Genomic DNA, 23,395 nt, shown 5'->3' with positions numbered 1-23,395 from the left:
ATTGATGCAGCCCAGAATTGCATTGGCTTTTTTAGCTGCTGCATCACACTGTTGACTCGTGTCAAGTTGATGGTCTACCAAGACTCCTAGATCCTTTTCACATGGACTGCTCTGAAGCTTCTGGGTTTGCGGTGATCGGGAGCTGATTTGTTCAACAATTAAGCCGTTCGAGAACCAAAATACCACTGTATTCTGAACCTGGTGCTCTCCAGATATTTTGACACTACAACTCTCATCATGCTGGAGCTGATGGGAGTTGATTGTTCCAAACATCTGGGAGGCAACAGTTTCGGGAACACCGATCTAACGGAAGCAAGCATGGCTTTACCTGTCTATTTTGGTAGCTACGATCACCGTGAAGCTGCCTTCTGTATCTGGCAAATACGTAGAAGGAACAATGGCGTAATTCCCTGAAGAGAGACGGCACAGCTGGCTTACTTCCTGCGAGTAGCAATGGGGCACACAACTAACCACTGGCTCCAAGTGCAGGAAGGAAGACGAAGGCATTTTCACATTGTTGTTGTCGCTGGGGACCTAAAAAGGATTGCAGACTGTTAAGGCGGCTTCCCTGTGACCCTCAGGTATCGACTCCCTTAAGTCAACGGCTGGGCTCAATTGTAACACAAAACCGAAGCCTGCCCACAAACCATGGTTTGTTTCAGGCCAAGAAACCAGGGTTTGAAGGGGTTTGCAAGTCACAGCTTGCGCTAACCGCAATTTGCTTCTATACCCAAATTCAAAGATGGCTGATAAACCACATTTGAGGCTACTGGTCTGCCTCAGGAAGGAATTGAACTGATGGGGGACAGTCCCAAGAAGATAGGAGAGAGAGAGAGGGGAAGACACAGACAGAGACACAGAAACAGAGAGAGAAGCATTTCCAAACCAAGAAGATAGGAGAGAGAGAGAAAGACACAGTCAGAGACAGAGACACAGAAGCAGAGAGAGAAGCAGTTCCAAACCATGGTTTATCGGTTGTACTTATGGAAGCTCCAACCATGGTGTGGGTTCTTAATCACGGTTAGCCATGGCAGAAAAGGCCCGTTCTTGTGTTGCCGCCGTCTGGAGCTCAGGTGAAGGAGGCACACAAAGAAGGGCCTCGGGAGATGAATGCAGGGCCCTGTCAGTTCATATGGGGAGAGTAGGTCCTTGAGGTTTCCTACCTGGAAGATGTGAAACCCTATTGGGCGGCACTTGTTATCTGGGCAGTGCTGGCGGAGGGCAATCTTGATGCTGCTCTGCCCCACGCCTGCGGGGACGGAGAAAGGGAAGCAGGGGTTGGTGTGGAAGGACGGGAAGTTGCGGCTGCCGCCGGCATTCTGCCCTTTCCTCCAGCAGCCCTCCAGCCGGGCTGTGTCCCACTCGCCCCCCGGGAGCTCTTCGCGGATGGCGTTGTCGGGCGACGGGAGTTTTATCTCACTACAAAGGCAGGGCGAGGAGGGCAGGGAGAAGAGACGGGGGAGAGAAGGGAGAGAAGTGGGGTTAACAGGGGGCACTTCAAGACATGGACCACGGAACCCATCATGGTGGTTCTGCGTTAAAAGGTCAACCCCCCATTGGTCAGAAAATGGAAAGCGTAATGCTGGTGGTCAACAAAAGAGGTTTGAAGACTTTCTCAAGGCAAATCTTTAAAAATGTAGTATAAATACCAACAACTGGGAAACACTGGCCTGCGAGCGCTCCATTTGGAGAACAGCCTCTACCAAAGGTGTCGTGGGCTTTGAAGACACTCAAACTCAGGACGAAAGAGAGAAACGTGCTGAGAGGAAGGCACGCTTGGCAAACCCTCACCATGATCAACTCCCGCCCAGAAATCTATGTCCCCACTGTGGAAGGATGTGCGGATCCAGAATTGGCCTCCACAGCCACTTATTTTATTTTTTATTTTGTTTTGACTATGGCAGACCAACACGGCTACCTACCTGTGACTTATAAAACCTTGTTTATGGAAGACAATCTTACTCGGCTACGAGGGATCGCCAAAGAAGAAGAACCTGCGTCACCAAACCCATATGCGATCCCTTAAATTGAGATTCATCTGGACATGTTATGCTTCTCTAAAATAAATTTATACCCTGCTCCTGCCCACTCCAATCTGGCTTAAGACCTGATTTTGGAGGGGGAACCGCACTGCTTGATGACCTGCAGTGGGCCATGGACCACCTCCTGGTTCTCTTGGGACCTCTTAGTGGCTCCACATGCAGCTGCTGGGTGACCTTGAGCTAGTCACACTTCTCTGAAGTCTCTCAGCCCCACTCACCTCACAGAGTGTTTGTTGTGGGGGAGGAAGGGAAAGGAGAATGTTAGCCGCTTTGAGACTCCTTTGGGTAGTGATAAAGCAGAATATCAAATCCAAACTCTTCTTCTTCTTTTCATAGAACTGTAGAGTTGGAAGGAACCCCAGGAGCCTTTAGTTCAACCTCCTGCAATGCGGGAATCACAGCTGAAGAAATCCCTGATGGATGGCCATCTAACCTCTAGTCTGAAAACCTCCAGTTAAGGAGAGTCCACAAACTGCTGAGGGAGTCAGTTCCACTGTCAAACAGCTCCTACCGGCAGAAAGTTTGTCCTCTTGTTGGGGGAGTTGGGCATGTTTCACCTGGAAAAGAGGAGACTGAGAGAGGATATGATCGCCCTCTTCAAATATCTGTCACACAGAGGATGGGACAAGCTTGTTTTCTCCCATCTTGGAGGGTAGGACTCGAACCAGTGGATTCAAGTTACAGGAAAGGCGATTCCGACTAAACATCAGGAAGAACGTTCTGACAGTAAGAACTGCTTGACAGTGGAACGGTCTCCCTCAGAAGGTGGTGGACTCTCCTTCCCGGGAGGATTTTAAGCAGAGGCTGGATGGCCGCCTGTCATGTATGAACTAGTTGAGATACCTGCATTGCTGGGGGTTGGACTAGATGTCCCCTGGGGTCTCTTCCAACTCTACAATTCTGTGATTGCAGTAACAGCGCCCACCATTATTTAAAATCACAGGGTGGGAAATCTCAAAACGCAGCTAAATTTCACACAAATTGCCAAGCTCGGTGATACAGCACCTGCTTTCCAAACCCTCAGCATCTCCAGGACAGAACTTGTGTCTGAAACTGCAGAAGAAGAAGAAGAAGAAGAAGAAGAAGAAGAAGAAGAAGAAGAAGAGGAGGAGGAGGAGGAGGAGGAGGAGTTTGGATTTGATATCCCGCTTTTCACTAACCGAAGGAGTCTCAAAGCGGCTAACATTCTCCTTTCATCTTCCTCCCCCACAACAAACACTCTGTGAGGTGAGTGGGGCTGAGAGACTTCAGAGAAGTGTGACTAGCCCAAGGTCACCCAGCAGCTGCACGTGGAGGAGCGGAGACACGAACCCGGTTCCCCAGATTACGAGTCTACCGCTCTTAACCACTACACCACACTGGCAGAGAGATGCTGCCAGCCAGAGTTGGCAAAACTGAGCTAGATGGACTTAAGGGTCTGACTCATGTACCACCCTCGCTCCCCACATTGCACTTCCTTTCTTTTGGGTGCACCTGAGGGAGATTCTTCCGCTGGAGAAGACCCGAAGCAGGAAGTTGCCCTCGGCATCATTCAGGAAGGTGCTGGGGATGACCAGGTAATAGCCAGCAGGCAGGTCGCAATGCAGGTGCACCTCTCGGTTGTAGGAGTGGCAAACGGTGCTGGAAACTGGAGGGGCAGAGAGCGTCTTTGGGAGGCTGAACTGTTTCTTTTCGACCTGGAGGGTGCAAAAAGTAATGGCAGTGCTGCACGGGTCTTACAAAGTCTTACAAGTGGTCAAGGCAGGTCATCGCAAACACAAAGCATTCACGTCCCCCATTCAGAGCTGTTTGTGCTTTGCCCCAGGAGCCCACCCCACCCTGTATACAAAGAAAAACCCCATAATATGACCTTAGAACCTGTTTTGTGCTCAATAGTCTTATTATTTATTAAATTTGTAAACCACCCACTACCCATACATTTCAGGGCAGTTCACAAGATAAAATTACAGTCGTACCTTGGATCTCGAACGGCTTAGTTGCCGAACGTTGAGTGTTCCATTTTCTGAACATTTTTTTAAAAATAATATATTTATTAAATTTTATAAAAACATTACAAGCACTCTAATACAAAACAATGCAACTATAATAAACAAGCAAAAAACAAAAAACAAAACTGCAATACAGCTATAATGAACAAAAAAACAAAACTGCAATAAAAATCAAAAAAGTATACTATCCTTGACCTCTATCCTTAACATTGTATCCTGACTTCCTCCTGTCTCCATTTCCTGCGTTCCTTGTGAATCATCTTTAGTAATTTCTTACCATCTTAAAGTATCTTATTTTGCTATTAAAAAATCATTAAACTTATTTAATATCTCGACTCATACCTTCTCATTTTCTACATCATAACCGAACTCTGAATCTACAGTCTAGCTCTTCTTCCAAATTATATCTAATTTTCTATCATACCATTTTCCGAACATTTTTTGGGAAGCTGAACGTCCAATGTGGCTTCCGATTGGCTGCAGGAGCTTCCCGCTTTGCTTTCCGAACAAACAAGAACAAAACGAAGCCAATTTAACCCTCCCTCCCTCCCACAATGACTGATGCAACACTACAATATATTAACACCAAGATAAATTACACATGGAGCTGCCTCTGAAGACGACTCAGCTGCTCTGGTTACATCAGGACAGAGCGGCAAGTCTGCTTATCCTGGCAATATGAACAAGTCTTGCCAGGATTTTACCGTAATGATTAAAGACTAGGACCTGAGCGAGACCCTGTTTCAAATTCCCGCCTGGCCATGAAGCTCACTGGATAACCCTTGGGCCAGTCACTGCCTCTCAGCCTATCCTACCTCACAGGGCTGTTGTGCGGTTAAATAAGGAGGCGGGCAAACATGTGGCACCACCTTGAGCTCCTTGGAGAAAAGGGTGGCATTGAAATGCAATAAATAAATATAAATAAATAAGCTTGGCCAGTTCGCCGTCTGTTCCAAGGGCCTACTCAAAGTGCCGGTTTGAGCCTTCAAGGCACCTGAAGGATTTCATTTATTTATATTTAATTTTTTGAATTTGTATACTGCCCTTTATCCGTAGAACTCGAGGCGCTTCGGCCCTTAAGAATTACCTGTCTCGAAGAGTTAAAAAAATTATTTCAAACCACATTTTCAAAGAAACCAGAGGGATATCTACTGGGTTTAATTTCGAGCGATATACCCAAAAATAATATTAATGTCTTTCTTTATGCCACAGCAGCATTGTTGCTAGCAAAAAAATTGGAAAGGGGATAAAATTCCGACAATTTCTGAATGGAGAATTAAAATTGTGTGAGATGGTAGAGATGGCAAAGATAACAGCAAATATTAGAGGTCGCTCTAATCAAGAATTAACAAAGGAATGGGAAAGAGTAAAAGAACGCATGACCATATCTTATTCTGGAATTGATATTTTGTATAACTTGGAGTAAATCGTACAGGGGAAATGAGAGATTTGGAAAATATAGAATAAGGATAAAAGGATATAGGATGTAGTAACACGATTATAAAAGGTAATATAAGGTATTGAATAAATAAAATCACGTACGAGTGAGGGGGAGTGAAGGGGGTGGGATAAGGGGACTTAATAATTTCATTGCTTTTATTGTTTGATTATATGTTGGTATGTGTGTTTGTGTATTATTGAAATCAAATAAAGATTATTTTAAAATTAAAAAAAAAAGAATTGCCTGTCTCGATCTCAAATGTGAAAGCAAGTTCATTTAAACGGACTCATTTCCTATCCACTCACTTTTCCACACCTCTTGAGAGCCAGAAACATTATGTAAAACAAGGCACCTTTTATCATATGTGGTGGACATGTAAGGTAGTAAAAGAATTTTGGGAAATGATATACAGTGGACGCTCGGGTTGCGAACGTGATCCGTGTGGGAGGCACATTTGCAATCCGCAACGTCCTGCAGTGCCGCGTCTGCGCACGCGCGGATCACGATTCGGGGCTTCTGTGCATGTGCAAAGCGCGATTTAGTGCTTCTGTGCATGCACAAAACGCGATTTAGCGCTTCTGTGCATGCGCAAAACGCGATTTAGCGCTTCTGTGCATGCGCAAAGCGCGATTTAGTGCTTCCGTGCATGTGCAAAGCGTGATTTAGTGCTTCCGTGCATGTGCAAAGCGTGATTTAGCGCTTCTTGCATGCGCAAAGCGCGATTTAGCACTTCTGTGCATGCACGAGCACCGAAACCCGGAAGTAACCCATTCCGGCAGTGTGCAACCTGAAAACGTGCAACCTGAAACCAAGGTATGACTGTATAACAAATTGAAAAAAATGTTTAAAACAACCTTTAAAAAAAAAAAACCTGAAGACTTTCTGTTAGGAATTCTAGGTGCTGAAATCCCAATGGAGCAGAAAAAGACTATTTATGTGACCACAGCTGCTCAGATATTGCTGGCCCAGAGATGGAAAGAAGACAAAGTCCCTACCAGAGAAGAATGGCAGATGAAGCTGATGGGATTATACCGAAATGGCAAAAATGACTGGAAGGATCAGAAATCAGGAAGACCAAAATTTTAATAAGGAACGGGGGGAATTTATAATTTATCATAAAAACCATTGTAAACAGCTAAACTCATTAGTAGGATTGGAATAACGCTTGTAGTTTAATGTTGGATATAATGGGAGTTTTAAAAGCTTTGGATTATTATAAAAGACGCAGGAGGAAACAGTTAACAAAAGAACCCACAAAGGGGAGGAGGGAAGTTCAGGAGATTCTTTGGAATCTTGTTTTTATGTTGGTTGTTGGATGATTGACTGTAAAACTTTAATTGCAAAACTAAATAATTTCATTTTTTTAAAAAGAAACATTCTGTAAAACAAGGCGGCCCAGATCCCCACCCAAGCTGCTCGTTACCTTCCATATGTGGAGTCCCACCGCGTGGTAATTTTTGCCCTGGGTGCCATCATTTAAAGCAGGATCCGCTTCCACTAAGCGGGGCCAGTTGCGGATCCTTCCCGCCCAGTCGGTGCTGTGCTTGCGGTGTTTCTGCAGGAGGGCAATGCACACCTCGCTCTGCTCAAAAACCCTCAGCCAGAACTTGGGGTTCGTGGGGAAGGTGCTGTTGTTGCGGCAACCGCCTGCGGACTGGCCCCTCACCCAGGACCCGTACAGCTTCTGAGTGTGGCTCAGCACTCTGTCTGTGGGGAGAGACGAAGAAAATATGCACACATCGCATCACTGAGCCAGAGCAGCATTTGGGATCAAGGGGGAGACCGCATCTCTTTCCTTGCGTCCTACCGGTGTAAAGGCTCTGAAGCTGTCCTTCTTCAGTAATCGGGTACCCGGTGATGATCTCGTCAAATTCCGCAAAGAACTCCTCCTCTTCGACCCAAAATTCTCCTTCCTGGATCTGGGACAACAGCTCCGCAGCAACCACAGGGTCCAGTTGGCTCCACCCTGGACCACTGAAGAACAAGAGGCAACGAGGGGAAAAAATGAATGTCAGTGTGGGGGTTAGAAGGCCGGACAAGGACCTGGGAGATCCAGGGTTCAAATCCCTGCTCAGCTCACTGGGTGACTTTGGGCAAATCACTCAATCTCAGCCTTACCTACCTGACAGGGTTGTTGTGAAGATAAAATGGAGAGGGGGAGAGATATGCATGCCACCTTAAGCTCCTTGGAGGAAAGGTGGGGTATACATTTATTATTATTACTATTATCATTATTCACAATGTCGTTCAGTGTTTCCCAAACTTGGGTCTCCAGCTGTTTTTGGACTACAACTCCTATCATCCCCAGCTGGCAAGACTAGTGGTCAGGGATGATGGGAATTGTAGTCCCAAAACAGCTGGAGACCCAAGCCTGGGAAACACTGGACACGATACTTTAACGAATTACAAAAGGTTAAGTCCTTACACAAAACAGAAATTTCCCCTCAACTAGCCCTGCAATGTCACTCTGAGGCACAGTGGGAAATTAATATGGAAGCTGCCATTTTGATTTCCCACAATGCCCCAGGACCAATGCTATATCCAGGGCATTGGGGAAGGGAAATTAAAATGGCACCTCCAAGACACCCTACGCAGAGAGGCCGGGGCAAGCATTCTTAGCACAGTGTTGGCTCCTGCCAGACCACTGGTCCCCAGGCACCTGAAGGCCAACTGGGCTGGCAAATTGGGCTCCTGGGTGAAAAGGAGAACTATGGCTCCTGTGGTTTTTCTTAAGATTTAGTGTCAGGAGTATAACGTATTCCTGGACACCGCAGAGTTAGACGCAGACTTTTCTGGAAGCTTCTGGCTGTTGTGAAATTGACTAGACAGCTCAACGCAGGAACTCAGGAACTCACTGGATAACTATATACAGTATTTATTGAATGAACCAACTAGTATCCATAAGTTACTATTTACAGACTTTACAAAATAAAAGAAACAAAACATAAAATCTTTTCCTCTCTGTCTCTCTCTCTCTCATCAACCTAACACCACACACTAACACCTAACCACAGAAGCTCTCATATGGAGCTGAGTCTTTAGGACTTCAATTGACCAATCACAGGTCGTTGCTAAGGGTCTGAGAGAGAGCAGATCTGGGCTTTCTGCCAACTAGCTAATTGCTTAATTGCTTGGAGATAACAGCTGCATTTCTGCACGTAGGCAATTCTGAAATCTCTAACAGTTTTCAGCGGTGTATAGAAGACAAGGTATACCGTCTGAAAGTTCATCTTGTCCACAAGTCCTTAAGGCATAGCTGTCAACTTTTCCCTTTTTTTTTAAGGGAAATTCCGAATTTAAGGGAAATTCCCTTATTCCGAATAGGATTCCTCGCAAGAAAAGGGAAAAGTTGACAGCTATGCCTTAAGGTGGAGGAAGGCGCCGTCCATATGGGCGCCGCGCATGCGCTGTCTGTATGGGTGTTGCGCGTGCGCCGCCAGGCGGTTTGCCCCGCCCCTTGGCGCCCTGCACCAGGTGCCAGAGAGGCTTCCTCCAACACTGCAACCAGCCCTTATTTCGAAGCAGTCCAGAAGGTGGCGCCGGCTGCCAGCTTCCTCCTCCTTAGCCTCCATGTTGCCCTTGTAGGGCTCAGCAAGGATGGAGATGGGGGTGGAACTAGAATGAGCTGCCATTGGGCTCTGGCGCCACCTAGGGTTGGGCTCCCTGCATCCTGCCCTACCAGCCTCAACCAGTCGTCAACGTTCCCCCTTTACCGCCCTTCAAAGGAGGGAACTGGGCTGCGAATGGGACAATTAGAGTTCTGCCACCACTGCCAACGTATGAGGAATCCTCCCAAACCGATATAAGCAACTCGCTTCCTGGTTTGAGGACGGACCTGAAGAAGCATTTATGGCGTTTGCAAATGGCACCCGATGCAGGGAAAAAAGCACAGCACAGGGGCATCCTTAAGAAACTAGCATGTGAAACGCGGGCCGCCCACTCACCCCTCCCTCCAGGGCCCTTTCCAGCAACGCCTCCCCCAGGGGTTACGGATCCGCAGCAGGATGATCTCCTTCCGGGACACTTTGGAGAGGTCCTGCATGTCGACAACGATGAAGGCGTGGAACTCCCCCAGTTCGCTGGTACCTGGGCATGTGGAGAAGGCAAGCGGTGGTTTAAAAAATGTGCAGCATTCATTTCACCCCCGGGGAGAGGGGAAGAAATGCCCCACAGACAGGCACACACCATCTCTTTGCAATGGCAGCTCCCAGTTTATGGAACCCCCTTCCTATTATCTTTCTCCAGGCATCAATTCAAGGTCTATTTATTTGTAGAAAACTTCAGTGCAGCCAGAGTAACTATACTGGGATAACTGTATTGCTGATGGTCTTACGCTTTTGGTTATTGTACGGTGGAACCTCTGGTTGCGAACGGGATCCATTCCGGAGCTCCGTTCACAACCTGAAAGGTCCGCAACCTGAAGCACTGTATCTGCGCATGTGCGCGGCGTGATTCGGCACTTCTGCGCATGTGCAAAGCGCGATTTAACGCTTCTGCGCATGCGCCGAAACCCAGAAGTAACCCGTTCCGGTACTTCTGGGTTTGGTGCGTTCGTAACCCATGCCAAATGCAACCCGCAGCGAATGCAACCCAAAGTATGACTGTACTGTTTTAGATTATGTTTTTTGTCAGGAAACCCCCCTCCCCACGGCTGGTAGCATCCCAGGAGCGCCTGCAGTACAGGGAACCACCCCCTTTGTTCACCAGTTTGTCATCCCCCTCCTCAGGAGGAAGCGACCATTCCTCCAGTGGGGAGGGGGAGTTGGAGGCAGGAAGTCGGCACAGGGGCTGTGAAGGGATCGCAGAGCCTGAGCACCAAGGGGGAAGCGGGGAACAGGGACAGGTTCCCGCGCCCCGAGTTCGCAAACAGGAAAGACGTGGAAGGGGGAGGCGGGGGTTCAGGATCCTGCGCCTTTTTTGCTGGACCAAGAACCGGAAGGGTTCATTCCCGGACTCTGCGGAGGGATGAGATGGACGTTTGAACTTTTGCTCCACTGTAAATATCTGCACAATAAAGAACGTAGTTTTTAGAAGTTCTGCGTTCGGCTGATTTCTCATGAGCAACCACTGAACGTCCTTACAGTTTTGAATGCTAACTGCACTTCGGCAATGAAATACAAGGGTGTGATTGCCAAAACCTTGAAAACGAAGGCTGTTTACAACAGACGCGTTTCAGAAAGCAGCCTGGCCAACCACAGGCTTCTTGCCCAGCTAAATTCTGAGAATGAACAGACTTTAAAGAGCTCCATGTTTACCTTGCCGTGAGCTGAAGACAGAGCAGCTCATTACGCATTTCTCTTTCAAGTTCATCAGCCTCCTAAATACCCCCTTCTCCAAAACTTTGCCTGCCCTCTCCCTTTCTGTGCTCCGGCCTGGGTCTTTGAGGGACCACCTCTCCGCTAGGCCTCCTGTCAGATCCACAAGAGCGTCAGCAACCTGGCCTGCCCAGAGCTGTTCGTAAGATCCATGCACCCTAGAGAGAGAAAACACAGAAAACTTCAGGACATCATCATACCAGTGCTTCAGAAGAAAGCTTAAGTTGGCGAAAACACGTAAAGTCCCTGCCAATCCTTGGGAAATCCGCTAGTGCATCAGTTAGTGGCGAATGTATCAGAGTTACTGAGGCGAGTCAAGCCTACTAAATATTTTTGGTGGCTAGAAGCTTTCAGGTGTGTTTTGCAAGACCAGGCTGATCATCAGCAACTCTGGATACATTGGGCACCAGCAGCCAAAATTATTCACACAAATAGAAAACGCTGTGTCATCCACACGTATTTTTGTAAGGAAGAAAAATAAGTGCACCGGATTTGGAAAACATCTAGAATCCCGCTGAAAAGATTTTTGTTTAGAAAAATCTGAATAGGTAACTAACTTTTCCACAAATTCACAGTCCTCACTGTGCAGAAAGCACAGCTAAGGGCAATTCTGGAAAAGAAAACAAGGACTGCAAAGGACACACAGGCCACGTTTGCATGTAACACTAAACCATGGGTAGGCAGACTAAGGCATGGGGGCCGGATCCGGCCCAATCGCCTTCTAAATCCAGCCCACAGACGGTCTGGGAATCAGCGTGTTTTTACATGAGTAGAATGTGTCCTTTTATTTAAAATACATCTCTGGGTTATCTGTGGGGCCTGCCTGGTGTTTTTACATGAGTGGAGTGTGTGCTTTTATTTAAAATGCATTTCTGGGTTATGTGTGGGGCATAGGAATTCGTTCTCCCCCCCCCCCCAATATATATATATATATATATATATATATATATATATTCCGGCCCCCCACAAGGTCTGATGGACAGTGGACCGCCCCCTGCTGAAAAAAAGTTTGCTGACCCCTGTACTAAACCATGGTTTAGTACTGCATACATGAATGGGAGTGCGGCTGAGCTGGGCTTGGGCTCAAACAGTTCCCACCCAAGCTACTCCCATGTGGCTGGGAGGGTCACTGGACCAGCATTTCCTTTCAGTTCCTCCTAATCTTAGCTTCTTGTTGAATGTGAACCAGGAGTGGTGTTTCATCACAAACCCTGCTCAGTTTAACAAGCCAATTCCACAACACTTAATTCAACAGTGGCTTGTTTTAAAACAGTACAATGCATAATTTTTCTTGATTTTATCCACTGGGAGAATCCCATCGAGAGCAGCAGGTAAGTCACAATAGGAACTGTCATCCTATAATCAAGTTCCTGGGATTTCTGGGCCCGTTTCTCTCCCAGAAGTTAAGGAAACAAAATAGAAAATTCTTTCCAGTAGCACCTTAGAGACCAACTGAGTTTGTTCTTGGTATGAGCTTTCGTGTGCATGCACACGAAAGCTCATACCAAGAACAAACTCAGTTGGTCTCTAAGGTGCTACTGGAAAGAATTTTCTATTTTGTTTCGACTATGGCAGACCAACACGGCTACCCACCTGTAAACAGAAGTTAAGGAGATGTTTTGAGCCCCTAGAGGGCGAATGTTCAGCCTGTTACTTGGCTCTGCCCAAAGAGGAACGAGGCAACACAATGGACTGATTGTCAGTCCTAAAAGATCAGCCGTTTGCCCTTAGGGAATTATTAGGGAAATCCTCTCATTTTGTATTAATTCCCTGGTGTCAAAGTAGTGAAGCCATGCAAGCTTTCAAATGTTTATGCCCCTTCAAGGTTCTCCCGACCACTTCCATGTGTGGAAGATCACACACAAAAGGAACACTCAGTGCAACAAAGACTTGTTTGGAAATTGCCGTGTGCATCTGTGCACCCGGGCGCCCGGTTTGCAATCCCCTCCAGGGCAAGTCCCTCCACACCTACTTGGCATAGGCCTTTTCCAGCAGAGGGAGCCAAAACACATCTTCTGTCTGGCACTGCGAGAAGCAGAGTTTGCCCCCCAGGCAAGGCAGTCGGTCGTCTATGGTGACCTCCACCCAGTGCCCAAATTGCCAGACCCGGCAAGTGAAACAGCCTCTGTATTTCTCATCTCTCCAGCTGGGCTGACCCGGAGGTATCACCTGCGGGAACAAAACAGGAGCAAGTCAGAGGCAAAGGATTTTGTGAGCTCGCCGCTTGAGGTTGCAGGAGCCCGAAGACTCCTTTCCTTCCTGCCTTCTTTAAATACAGCAAGATTCTAGTCCTTATGGCTACAGGGAAAAATAAGCTTAAAAGCATATGTGCTACCTGGGGAAATTGCACAACGAGCAGTGGAGTGCTTAGGTAATTTATGGACCCTCCTCTACTCTTCCAAACCCACCTTGGCCAGACATCCGTATCCATTCTTCCTCTCATTTCCTAAATAGAAATGGATAGGAGGGTGGGGTGGGGTAAAGGATGATTATTTAAAGGGGATATTATAAAGGCTGACCACGGAACTCCGAAACCAGAGGAAAAACGGTGTATGAGACTGCAAGAAACATTCAGGTATTTGTTAAGATGTGATTTATTAATATCTGAAATTGGAATCAGAAGGAATATAGGCTACAGTATTAGAAAGTTAAGTTAAGAGAGGATATAAGAAGTTGTGATGTGGAATTTGATGTTTTGTTTGATAAGAATAAGATTTAAGATATGTTGATTATAATTGTAAGATTAAGGTGTAAGAAAGAAGATTTTACAAGGTTACAAAGTTACTAAAGAAGATTAGAAATGAACGCAGAAGAGAGGACGTGAGGAAGTCCCAAACCTAGGGTTATAAAAAGGATAAGGATGGATAAATTAGTGTTTTGTTGGTGTGTATTTTGTTTTGTATTTTTGTAGTGTTTGTATTTGTATTCTGTGTATGTTTATTATTATTAAAATCCAATAAATTATCATTGGGGAAAAAATAAAAATAAATAGAAACTTCTGCTTAATATGTGAAGTTTAATCTGATTGGGAACCGGCGGTGAGATTTGGAGTGATTAAAGGCCAGCGAGGACCTGTTTTGAATCAAGCAGGTAATAATGATACAGTAAAATGCACCTTACGTTTCAGAGGCACTGTGCCAAGCTAGGCTCCCTGGTGCCAAAACAGATAGTAAGTCAAACATCCGCAGCCTGTTGTCCTCCAAGTGTTTTGGACTGAAGCTCCCATCATTCCTGACCACTCATCATGTTGGCTGGGGCTGGTGGGAGTTGTAGTTCAAAACATCTGCAGAGAACCAGACCGTAGGAACATGGATCCTCTCCTCAATAAAAGAAAATATGTTAAAAATGATGTATAGATGGCATATTACACCAGTCAAACTAGCAAAGATGTATAAGTCTGATAATAAGTGTTGGAAGTGTAAGGAGTGTGTCGGTACCTTTTATCATATGTGGTGGGAGTGCAAAAGGGTGAGGCTATATTGGGATATGATATATCATGAGTTGAGAAAAATGTTGAAATATAATTTTGTTAAGAAACCTAAAGCCTTTTTACTAGGTATTATAGGTACAGACATTGAAAAACAAGACATTAAGCTTTTCCAATACGCTGTAACTGCAGCTAGGATTTTGCTAGCACAAAGGTGGAAACAAGAGGAAATACCGACGAAAGAAGATTGGACAGTGAAATTGATGGAATATGCAGAACTGGACAAAATGACAGGAAGAATCCGGGAACAGCGGGACCAGAAATTCATCAAAGACTGGTATTAGTTTACGAACTATTTGAAAGACAATTTGCAGTTGAATACGCTAATAGGACTTCAAGAAGCTTTGTAGTTAATGTGTAGAAATATTATTGTAAGTATGGTAATTAGAGTATGTATGAGATTTATGATATGGTAAGCAATGGTAGATTAAAGAAGTATAATATTAAGATATAATTCCGAAAGCCATGTGGAAGGTCTGAGGGAAGTCATGGCTATGTTAGCCAAATTGGAAAATGTATGTGAATGTATGTTTGATTTTTTGTAGTATAGTATAAAATAATAGAAATTGTTGTTTTTTTAAAAAAAAGAACATGGATCCTCTCCCAACCAAAAGAACAGCACTTTCCAGTACCTTGGCCAACAAGTATTTACTCTTCTGCAAAGCGGCACAGGCACACAGGAACCAGCAGTCTCCCAGCATCCCTTGCTTGACTTGCCACTCATATTGATTGTCGGAAAATAATCGAGGTGTAGAACAAATCTCCTGGTGGGGGAAAAGAAACAGCGCAAGTTTACCGCTAGCTTTTTATAGAGCCAACTGTATTTCAGGATTAAACAGCCAGGCTCTGGGATTCTGCTTTGAGTGGTCTTACAGAGCAGGTTGGTTCTATTCCGTGGAGGTTTTTAAGCAGAAGTTGGATGGCCATCTGTCATGAATGCTGTAGTGGAGATTCCTGCAACTGCAGGGGGTTGGACTAGATGACCCCCAGGGTCCCTTCCAACTCTGCGATTCTATAATTCTATTGCATGTTCTGTACTTCATCATTTGTGACTAAGGCATTGTTTCCCGCTCCCCGCCCGACTCCACTTGCTACCTATTTTGAAAAGCTGCAGAATTAGTCAACACACGTAAGTAATTTGGGCTGTTTTTTGTAGTTAAGGAACATGTTTTCCTCCAATTAAACATGAAACAACTGTGTAAGAAGTCACTGCTCTGGAAAAATCTGGAGTGCTGTGATCATACAGGTGCTCATTATCTATAAATGGGCAGCTGCTGTCATGGGTCATAAATCAACCCCCAGATGCTGTGCACAGAGGTGGAAAATAAACCTAAGGTTTTAAGAATAGAGAAGCAAGTTCTGGGGGGGAAACAAATGGTACCGTAAGTTTCCACCAGCTATGACAGGGGCCAATTGTTTTGCACCAACACAACCTCCGCTTGCCGCATCCAACACAAACCTTCATTTCCTAGCACAGTTTCCCCACTGTTTTTCAAATGTGCATGAATTTATTTTAATAGTAAGGTATGTATGCATAAAGACAGGGGTGACCTGTTAAAAGTAAAAGGTTTTGCAAACTTTTCACTTGAAGCACGGGAGCTGGAATGAGGTTGATCTGGGATTCTATTTGCACAATTAGAATGGCATGAAGGAAGGTGGGGACGAGTGTGTTAACAACCCCCCACCCCCCGGGGAAAAAAAACAATTGGAGGAAAACACCAGCTGTATCCTTGGAGGCTCCTCACATGATTTCTAAATCACCTGGGAAGAATCCTCCCCCCCCCCAATCGAAAAGGCTCCCTGTTTCAGAAGCTGACCCTCCACACTGATGCGGACAAAGAGGCAGGTGACTTGCATCCTTGTTCCCACTCTGCCTGACCACATGGAGTACTAAAATGCCTAGATTGGGTTGGTGTGGCTCAGGCCAGCTGGGAAACCCAGTTCACTGGAGTGGGTTGGACTAGATGACCCTTGGGTCCCTTCTAACTCTAAGATTCTATGATTTTATGAAGTCAATAATCCACCATGGCTGCTGTTCAGAGCCTCACTCCTGTCCTCATCCTGGGATGATATTTTTTATTAAAAAAAATACTTAAATTTGTTACAGTCGTACTTCCGGTAACCCAGAAGCAGAACCCGGAGCACACGCAATACGCAAATACGCAGAAGCGTTCTGTGCAGTTCGCGGATGCGCAGACATGTTCGCACATGCGCAATCCACTACTTTTTTGCGTGCTTGTTCTGGTTGCATACTTTTCGGGTTACGAACTGTAACCCAGAACCAATTACGTACGCAAGCCGGGGTACCACTGTATTTCGTTTGTCTACTCACTAGTGACTAGGATTTTGCTTTAAAAAAAAACCCCACATCAGTCAAAGGGTCTCTGTATGCTGGTGGGTTTTCCGTGTATTTTATTTAGTCATTTAATAATAATAAAAATACACACCACTTGACAGTAAAAAAAAAACAACCTCAAAAATATAAAACAATAAAATTGAGGGGGACAGGAATCACAACCATGGTTCAAAACATACAAAAGTTAAAATACTAAAACAGATTAAAGTTGCCTCAACTTCCAAAGCAGATGGATAGGCTTGTCTAAACAAGAATGTTATTGGCAGGCACCAAAAAGAGTACAGTGAAGGAGCCTGCTTGATTTCAAGAGGCAAGGAGTTCCAACGTGCAGGCGTTGCCACACTAAACGATCGAGTGCTTAGAGATATGGAACGGGTCAAAGGGTAAACCAGGACATTTGTGGTATGAAAAGTTACTGGATTTCAGCGGGAAGTTACAGCACGTGCACTGGTTGGAAATGAAGCAGTTTGACTACCTCCAAAACCTTGGCAGATGCAAACAGTATTGAAAGTGGGATTGCGTTTAACTGCCCTGAGCACAAATCATCACGAAATCACAATAAACAGGGTGTGTGAAGGGGCCAAAACAAACCTGAGGTCTCAGCCAACAAATCTCCCCCCTGAAATGAGCCAACGGAGTCGAGTAGTTGAAAAAGAGAGAGTCGTCGTTAGCCGGAAATGCGAGGTCCTTGTAAAGATCTCCCTTGAGATCCGACAGCTCCCGGTCTCCCAGCATCTTCTATGAAACAGCAAATATTTGCATCAACGTCAGAGACTGCAGGACTCCAATTTAAACCTGCAACCGTATTAGAAAGGAGGGGAAAGGACCACAGTTATAAAGATACACACCGTCAGAAAAGAAAGGGTGGTGGGAAAGGAGAGAAAGCAAAAAAGACATGGAAAAAAACCAGGCCCCCAGAAAGAGGTTCCTTTCTAATACAAGAGCTCGGGATCACAGAATGGACTGAGCAGGAGGTTTTGAGACAGACAAATGGAAATACTTCTTCATGCAAGGCATAGCTAACTTACAGAACTCACTGGGGGTGGCCACTAGCTTTGAAACAGGACTGATCAGATCCCTGGGCTGATTAGGCGTGACAGCCAAAAGGAGCCTCCAGCTTCAAAGGCAGTATACCTTTGCACAACAGATTCAAGAGGCAGATAGCAAGGGAGGGCTGTTGCCCTTACGCCTTACTTGCGGGCTTCCCAGAAGCACCTGGCAGGGACCGTGAAACTTTTGGGAGTCCATTAGAGGAGGGATGTTAAAGAAGAGAATTGCAATGTCATTTGGGGATGACTTTGCGCTGCCTATGGACCAAGTCCAGAGATGCTCTAAAATAGCAGAAGCGAAGCTAATGCTCTCCTTAGCCTATATGTAGTCAAGAAAAATCAGACTCCTGCTCCCCCTGGCGTGAAATGAACGTTAAGTCACTTACCATGCCTGCTCTCTGTTTCCGTCCCCTTTACCTGCAATAGTCTTCATTCAGAAACCCCGGATACATCCTAAGGAACCCACAAACTGGGTCTATACAAATGGGGGGGTACAGAGAAAGGAATCAGTTTGCATGGGGAAAACCAGACTCGATACTAGTGATTCCCAACTTTTTTGGGGGCCATGTCCCACCTGAGCATCTCTAAAATCCTGGTGCCCCCCCGTGACATATAATTCTTATTATTCAAAAAGTGAACTCCTATTCACATGGAGGAAGCCTAAAAGGCCATTAACTTGGTCTAAACACATTCTCGAATTGCCTCCCTTAAAAATCAGCTCTATACAGTGAGGAGCCGACTGAGAAACGACGGGGCATTCTGGGCCTTTCCAGGAAAGCAAACGGAATCAAAACTCTGTAACCGGAAACTCCAAATTTCTGCTCCCAATATAAATATAATTCGCTGTTCTTATGAGGTTGGTGGCTGAGGCGGCGGTGGTGATGCCAGCATTGCCAGAACAGGATAAGGAGATATGGCAAAATAAATGAACATTTTCCCATTTACAGTACTTGCAACGAGCCCCATCGGCACTATAGATATAAAGCAGTATTGTGCTTTAAACCCATCCTGGGAACTGTAGTTTATTAAGGGTCCTGAGAGTTGCTAGGAGACCCTCCTCTCCATTGGGGCGCTACGATTCCCAGGGTTCTCTGGGAAGAGGGGCTGGTTGTTAAAACCACTCTGGAAACTGTAGCTCCGTGAGGGGGAACAGGGGCCTCCTAACAGCACCATTAACAAACTACAGCTCCCAGAATTCTGTTCTTGGTGTTTAAAGTGGCATGGCTCGGCACAAATGTATCGGGTGTTCGGAAAGGAATGCCGCCTTTTCATTTATCTATGATTATTTTTGAAGGGCGGGGTTTATTTATATTTTACAATTTTATATTTAGACAACCTTTTATTATTATTAAACAACTATCTGACTTTTAGAAGACATCTGAAGGCAGGCCTGTGTAGGGAAGTTTTTAGTGTCTGAGGTTTTACTGTGGTTTTATTAATTGTCGGAAGCAACCTAGAGTAGCCGGGGCAACCCGTCAGATAATAATAATAACAACAATAATTGTATTTTTAAATGAATATTTTGGATTGCTCTTACGCTTTGCAAATTGCTTAGGGGTTTTCTGTCTGGTAAAGCGGTATATAAATGTTGTACAATAAATAAACAAACACAAACAGCGTGCTGCCCTTCTCGCGTGGAGGCAGTTTGAAGAGGCCGCTCCCTTCATCGCCAAGGCAACCCTGCTCACACTTGTTCCACACACAATGCCAAGCAACAATGAAATTCTCACAATAGGCCCCACAGAAAAAAACCATTCGGGTCTCTTCACGCCCACACCACACATTTAAAGCGCATGACTTCCCTATGCCAAGGAATCCTGGGAACCGTAGTTTGGAGAAGGTGCTGGCACGTGTGAGGGGGACAAACTACAGTTCCCAGGGTTCTTTTTTGGGGGGGAGGGAAGTCTTGCGCTTTAAATGTACAGTGTGTGGATGCGACCACAGGCACCCTCAGACACAACTGACCCCCAAAAAGCGACCTCAGAAGCGCAGCAGAGCATATTCCTCCTCAGCAACCCCAGACTCACTGCAACCAACATGGATGTCGCATCGCCAACCCGACTTTCTTTCATGCCATCAACAGCCAGTGACACTTCATGTCCCTTGTCCCCCACAAACGCATGCACGCAGGGCCACACCGGTGGACGTGTCAGCCTATCCCTCTGAGGGCCGGATTGAGACCTTTAGAGGCCCTAAGCCAGGGGTCCCCAAACTAAGGCCTGCGGGCCGGATAAGGCCCGAGGGACTTGTTTATCCGGCCCGCGGCAACCCCCGCCACCCGCCGCCACTGCCTGCTCTTATCGGCGCTGCGCTGCTGCCCACTTCCGGGTTGGAGGAGCACCAGAAATAGCTTGTGCACATGCGCAAGCGTTATTTCCGGTGCACATCCGGGTCAGAGGAGGCCCTGGAAGTGTGCCAGAAATAGTGTGTGTGCATGTGTTTGGGCGCGTGCTCCCTCGCCCTCAGGCCAGCCACGTAATCGGCGTGGAGACACTGGCCCGAGGCGCGGTAAGTTTGCTGACCCCTGCCCTAAGTGCTTAAAAAGATTTTGACGCCTCTGTGTATGTCTAATTCAGCCGACGCAACCAACATACACGTGAGCTTCAGTGGACTGAGTGGCGCTTTGCCAGTTTTGCCAAATTCTAATTTTGTTGTATTTCCAAGATTAATGTATATCATTAATATCTATTATTCAACTTATTCCTATGATGATGATGATGATGATGATGATGATTTTAGTGTGTGTGTGTATATGGAAACCCCGCCAGATGGGCGGGGTATAAAAAATAAAATAATAATTATTAGAATTATTACTATTATTATCATGCAATTTTTTTCATTTATGTAGGAGGCTTAAAATTGCAGTGGTGGCGCCCTTCTCTTGACGCTTATTGTGCTTCATGGTTGTCCTAGCCCCTATCCCCATCTTTCTCACCGCAGATCCAAGCTATTTCTTCATTACGTTTCTATCCTACCTTTCCTCCAGGGATCCCGTGGCGGCCTCCTTGATTCTCCCCTTCCCCATTTCACCCTCACAACAACCCTGCGAGGCAGGTTAGGTTGGGAGCCAGTTACAGGTCACCCAGTGAGCTTCATGGCTTCCCAGGGCCCGGTGCAACACCCCAAGCCAGCATAATGCATCTATATGCATGCCATTCCCCCACCCACCCCACCCCCCATCTTCTAAATCTGTGCTTTCAGCTGCTGTGCAACAGGCCGAACTTTAATCAGAAAAAAGAGAGAAAGAAGAAGAAGAGTAGAAGTTTGGATTTGATATCCCGCTTTTCACTACCCGAAGGAGTCTCAAAGTGGCTAACATTCTCCTTTCCCTTCCTCCCCCACAACAAACACTCTGTGAGGTGAGTGGGGCTGAGAGACTTCAAAGAAGTGTGACTAGCCCAAGGTCACCCAGCAGCTGCATGTGGAGGAGCGGGGATGCGAACCCGGGTTCACCAGATTACCAGTTTACCGCTCTTAACCACTACACCACACTGGCTCTCCCAGAAAGGCAGCAACCCACTTCAGGGCAGGGTAGTATTTTCCACAACAACTAAAAAGCCCAGGCGCCTTGTTCTCTGTTGCATTGCATCGCCATTCCAAGCAGAAACCCCCACAATGGACCACACCGAAGGCCTGTCCATCCCAGCACCTTTGACAGCCTGCTTCAGGATCTGCCCAGCAAGCCGGGCCTCCCGTTTTGCGCGCCCAGCAGCACCTGCGAGTCGCAGCAGGTACAGTGCCTCGGAACATGGAGGCTCACTGGGTGCCATACATGCCCGATCGCTGCCGATTGCGCGCCCCCTTTGATCGCCATTCAAGCAAATGGCCACCTCCATTTCTGGGTGGCAGCGAATTCTAGCACGCCAGGTCCCCGCCTGGAATCAATCTCACCCCAGGAAAAGCTACGCCTGGGACAGCCCTACCTTGGCCACACATCAGCTTCCGCTTCCTCCCCTTGCCCTAGCAAACAAAGCCCCTCTTGTTCTCTTCCCATGGCAAAGCAAGCCGGGCCACTCTGCATGCACGCACGCGTGCATGCATGGTCGTGCAAGCAAGCAAGCAAGCAAGCAGCCCCTTTCGCCCCTTGCGCAGCGCGCTCTGCATCCATCATCCCGGTCCCACCTTTCAGCCAGATCGCAGCGGAGATCTCCTCTCTCCAGCCAACCCAAAGGAAGGTCCGAAGCACACGATGCAGCCACGACCAATGGCAAAACCCCGTTGTTCCCGATGCAAACACACGCACACACACAAACCCCCATGCGCTACCTTTGTAGCCTAGAAAACTACTGTTCCCATCATGCATCTGCGTCGACGACCTGCAGGTCTCCCAGCATGCATTGCTGGCAGAAGGAACTACACGTCCCAGCATGCCCTTGGCTTATTTTCTCCCTCTCCCCTGTGCAAAACTGTCCCCTCTCCTTTCAGATGGGGTATCTTTGAGCGTAGGCAAGCTGTGCATTTTCTAAAACCAGTAACTCAAGCTCTGGCACAGAGTGCCAAATAAGAGGAATGGTTAGTATTGCTGGGTTACTAACCCGTATCTGTTCCAGTTACAGGTACGGTAGGTACAGTAGCCGTGTTGGTCTGCCATAGTAAAAAAAAAAAAAAATCCTTCCAGTAGCACCTTGGAGACCAGCTAAGTTTGTTCTTGGTATGAGCTTTCGTGTGCATGCACACTTCTTCAGTAACAAAATCTGGGACCAGAGCAGCGCACGGAAACGCCGTTTACCTTCCCGCCGGAGCAGTACCTACTTATCTACTTGCACTTTGACGTGCTTTCGAACTGCTAGGTTGGCAGGAGCAGGGACCGAGCAACGGGAGCTCACTCCGCTGCGGGGATTCGAACCGCTGACCTTCTGATTGGCAAGCCCTAGGCTCTGTGGTTTAAGGACAGTATTCTGTGACACAGTGCCATGGGTCTGTTTAACATAATGATACCGGCAATTTTGTTCTCATTTCCTTTCCTAATAATCCTTCACATGGAATTTTCCTTTTTCGCAGATGCCACACACTGATCCCAGGATCTTTTTTTCTGATCGTTGGCCACCAGTTCAGATTCTATTAGCATATACATAAAGTTAATGCTGGCTGGGGCTGATAAGAGTTGCAGCCCAAAACTTGTTAGGTGAAAGCTACCTTAAAACACCAACCAATTTATTTATTGTCCCCCCCCCCCAACAAAAATCCTGGCTATACCCATGGTCAATGTGATGCATACATTCCACCAGTGATCCTGCTCGTTGCTAACCCAGCTTTAAAGAGCAAGCAGACTCTTACCTACTTGGTCTGGCTGTGATCGCTCATCACAAAGAAGCAACCAACATTGAGCAAACCAAGAAATTCTCAAGGTTTGCTGAAAAATACTTGCTGAAGAGGCCTTACATCTTTCCCTGGGGAGGGAGTTTTGAACCTGGAGTCACTGGGCTAAGATATGTTAATTTGCCCAAACATTTTAGGGATGACTGCTGTTAAATTTTGTGCTGGTAATCTTAATAGTGCTCAAATTGATTTAGTGTGCATAGTGGTGTTGTTTTAAAATTTTGTAACCCACCCCAAGATCTGGATGGCAAGTGGTCTTGAAATGCCCAGAAACAAGTAATTAAGTGTGCCTCCGGCAAAGTCTGTGAATCTTGCATCAATACTTTCGTGCCCTGGTGCGATATTTGTCTAGGGTGGGTGGGGCTGAGGTTGAGACAAGCATAGATGGTGCAGTGGGG

The 23,395-nt window shown here is 46.5% G+C and overlaps 1 protein-coding gene across 3 annotated transcripts in view; it reads right to left on the bottom strand.

Moving 5' to 3' along the window:
- The window catches only part of CAPN10 (calpain 10), a 28,334-nt gene extending 6,388 nt beyond the window's left edge, over positions 1–21,946 (bottom strand). The window contains exons 1-12 of one of the 3 annotated variants that reach the window (XM_033150846.1): positions 21,801–21,946; positions 18,065–18,153; positions 17,221–17,424; positions 14,906–15,037; positions 12,759–12,955; positions 10,727–10,944; positions 9,416–9,557; positions 7,279–7,445; positions 6,895–7,178; positions 3,516–3,718; positions 1,164–1,419; positions 329–534 (exon numbers count right to left, since the gene is read on the bottom strand). In XM_033150846.1, the coding sequence (XP_033006737.1) occupies positions 329–534; positions 1,164–1,419; positions 3,516–3,718; positions 6,895–7,178; positions 7,279–7,445; positions 9,416–9,557; positions 10,727–10,944; positions 12,759–12,955; positions 14,906–15,037; positions 17,221–17,364 (1,949 nt within the window). In that variant the 5' untranslated portion in view covers positions 17,365–17,424; positions 18,065–18,153; positions 21,801–21,946. The remainder of the gene's footprint in view (positions 1–328; positions 535–1,163; positions 1,420–3,515; positions 3,719–6,894; positions 7,179–7,278; positions 7,446–9,415; positions 9,558–10,726; positions 10,945–12,758; positions 12,956–14,905; positions 15,038–17,220; positions 17,425–18,064; positions 18,154–21,800) is intronic. The other 2 variants (XM_033150845.1, XM_033150848.1) reach the window with 2 other exon arrangements.
- Positions 21,947–23,395: the final 1,449 nt, after the last annotated feature.

The sequence above is a fragment of the Lacerta agilis genome, chromosome 5 (genome assembly GCF_009819535.1).
Source record: "Lacerta agilis isolate rLacAgi1 chromosome 5, rLacAgi1.pri, whole genome shotgun sequence".
NCBI lineage: Eukaryota > Metazoa > Chordata > Lepidosauria > Squamata > Lacertidae > Lacerta > Lacerta agilis.
This window is presented reverse-complemented; position numbering and strand designations above follow the sequence as displayed.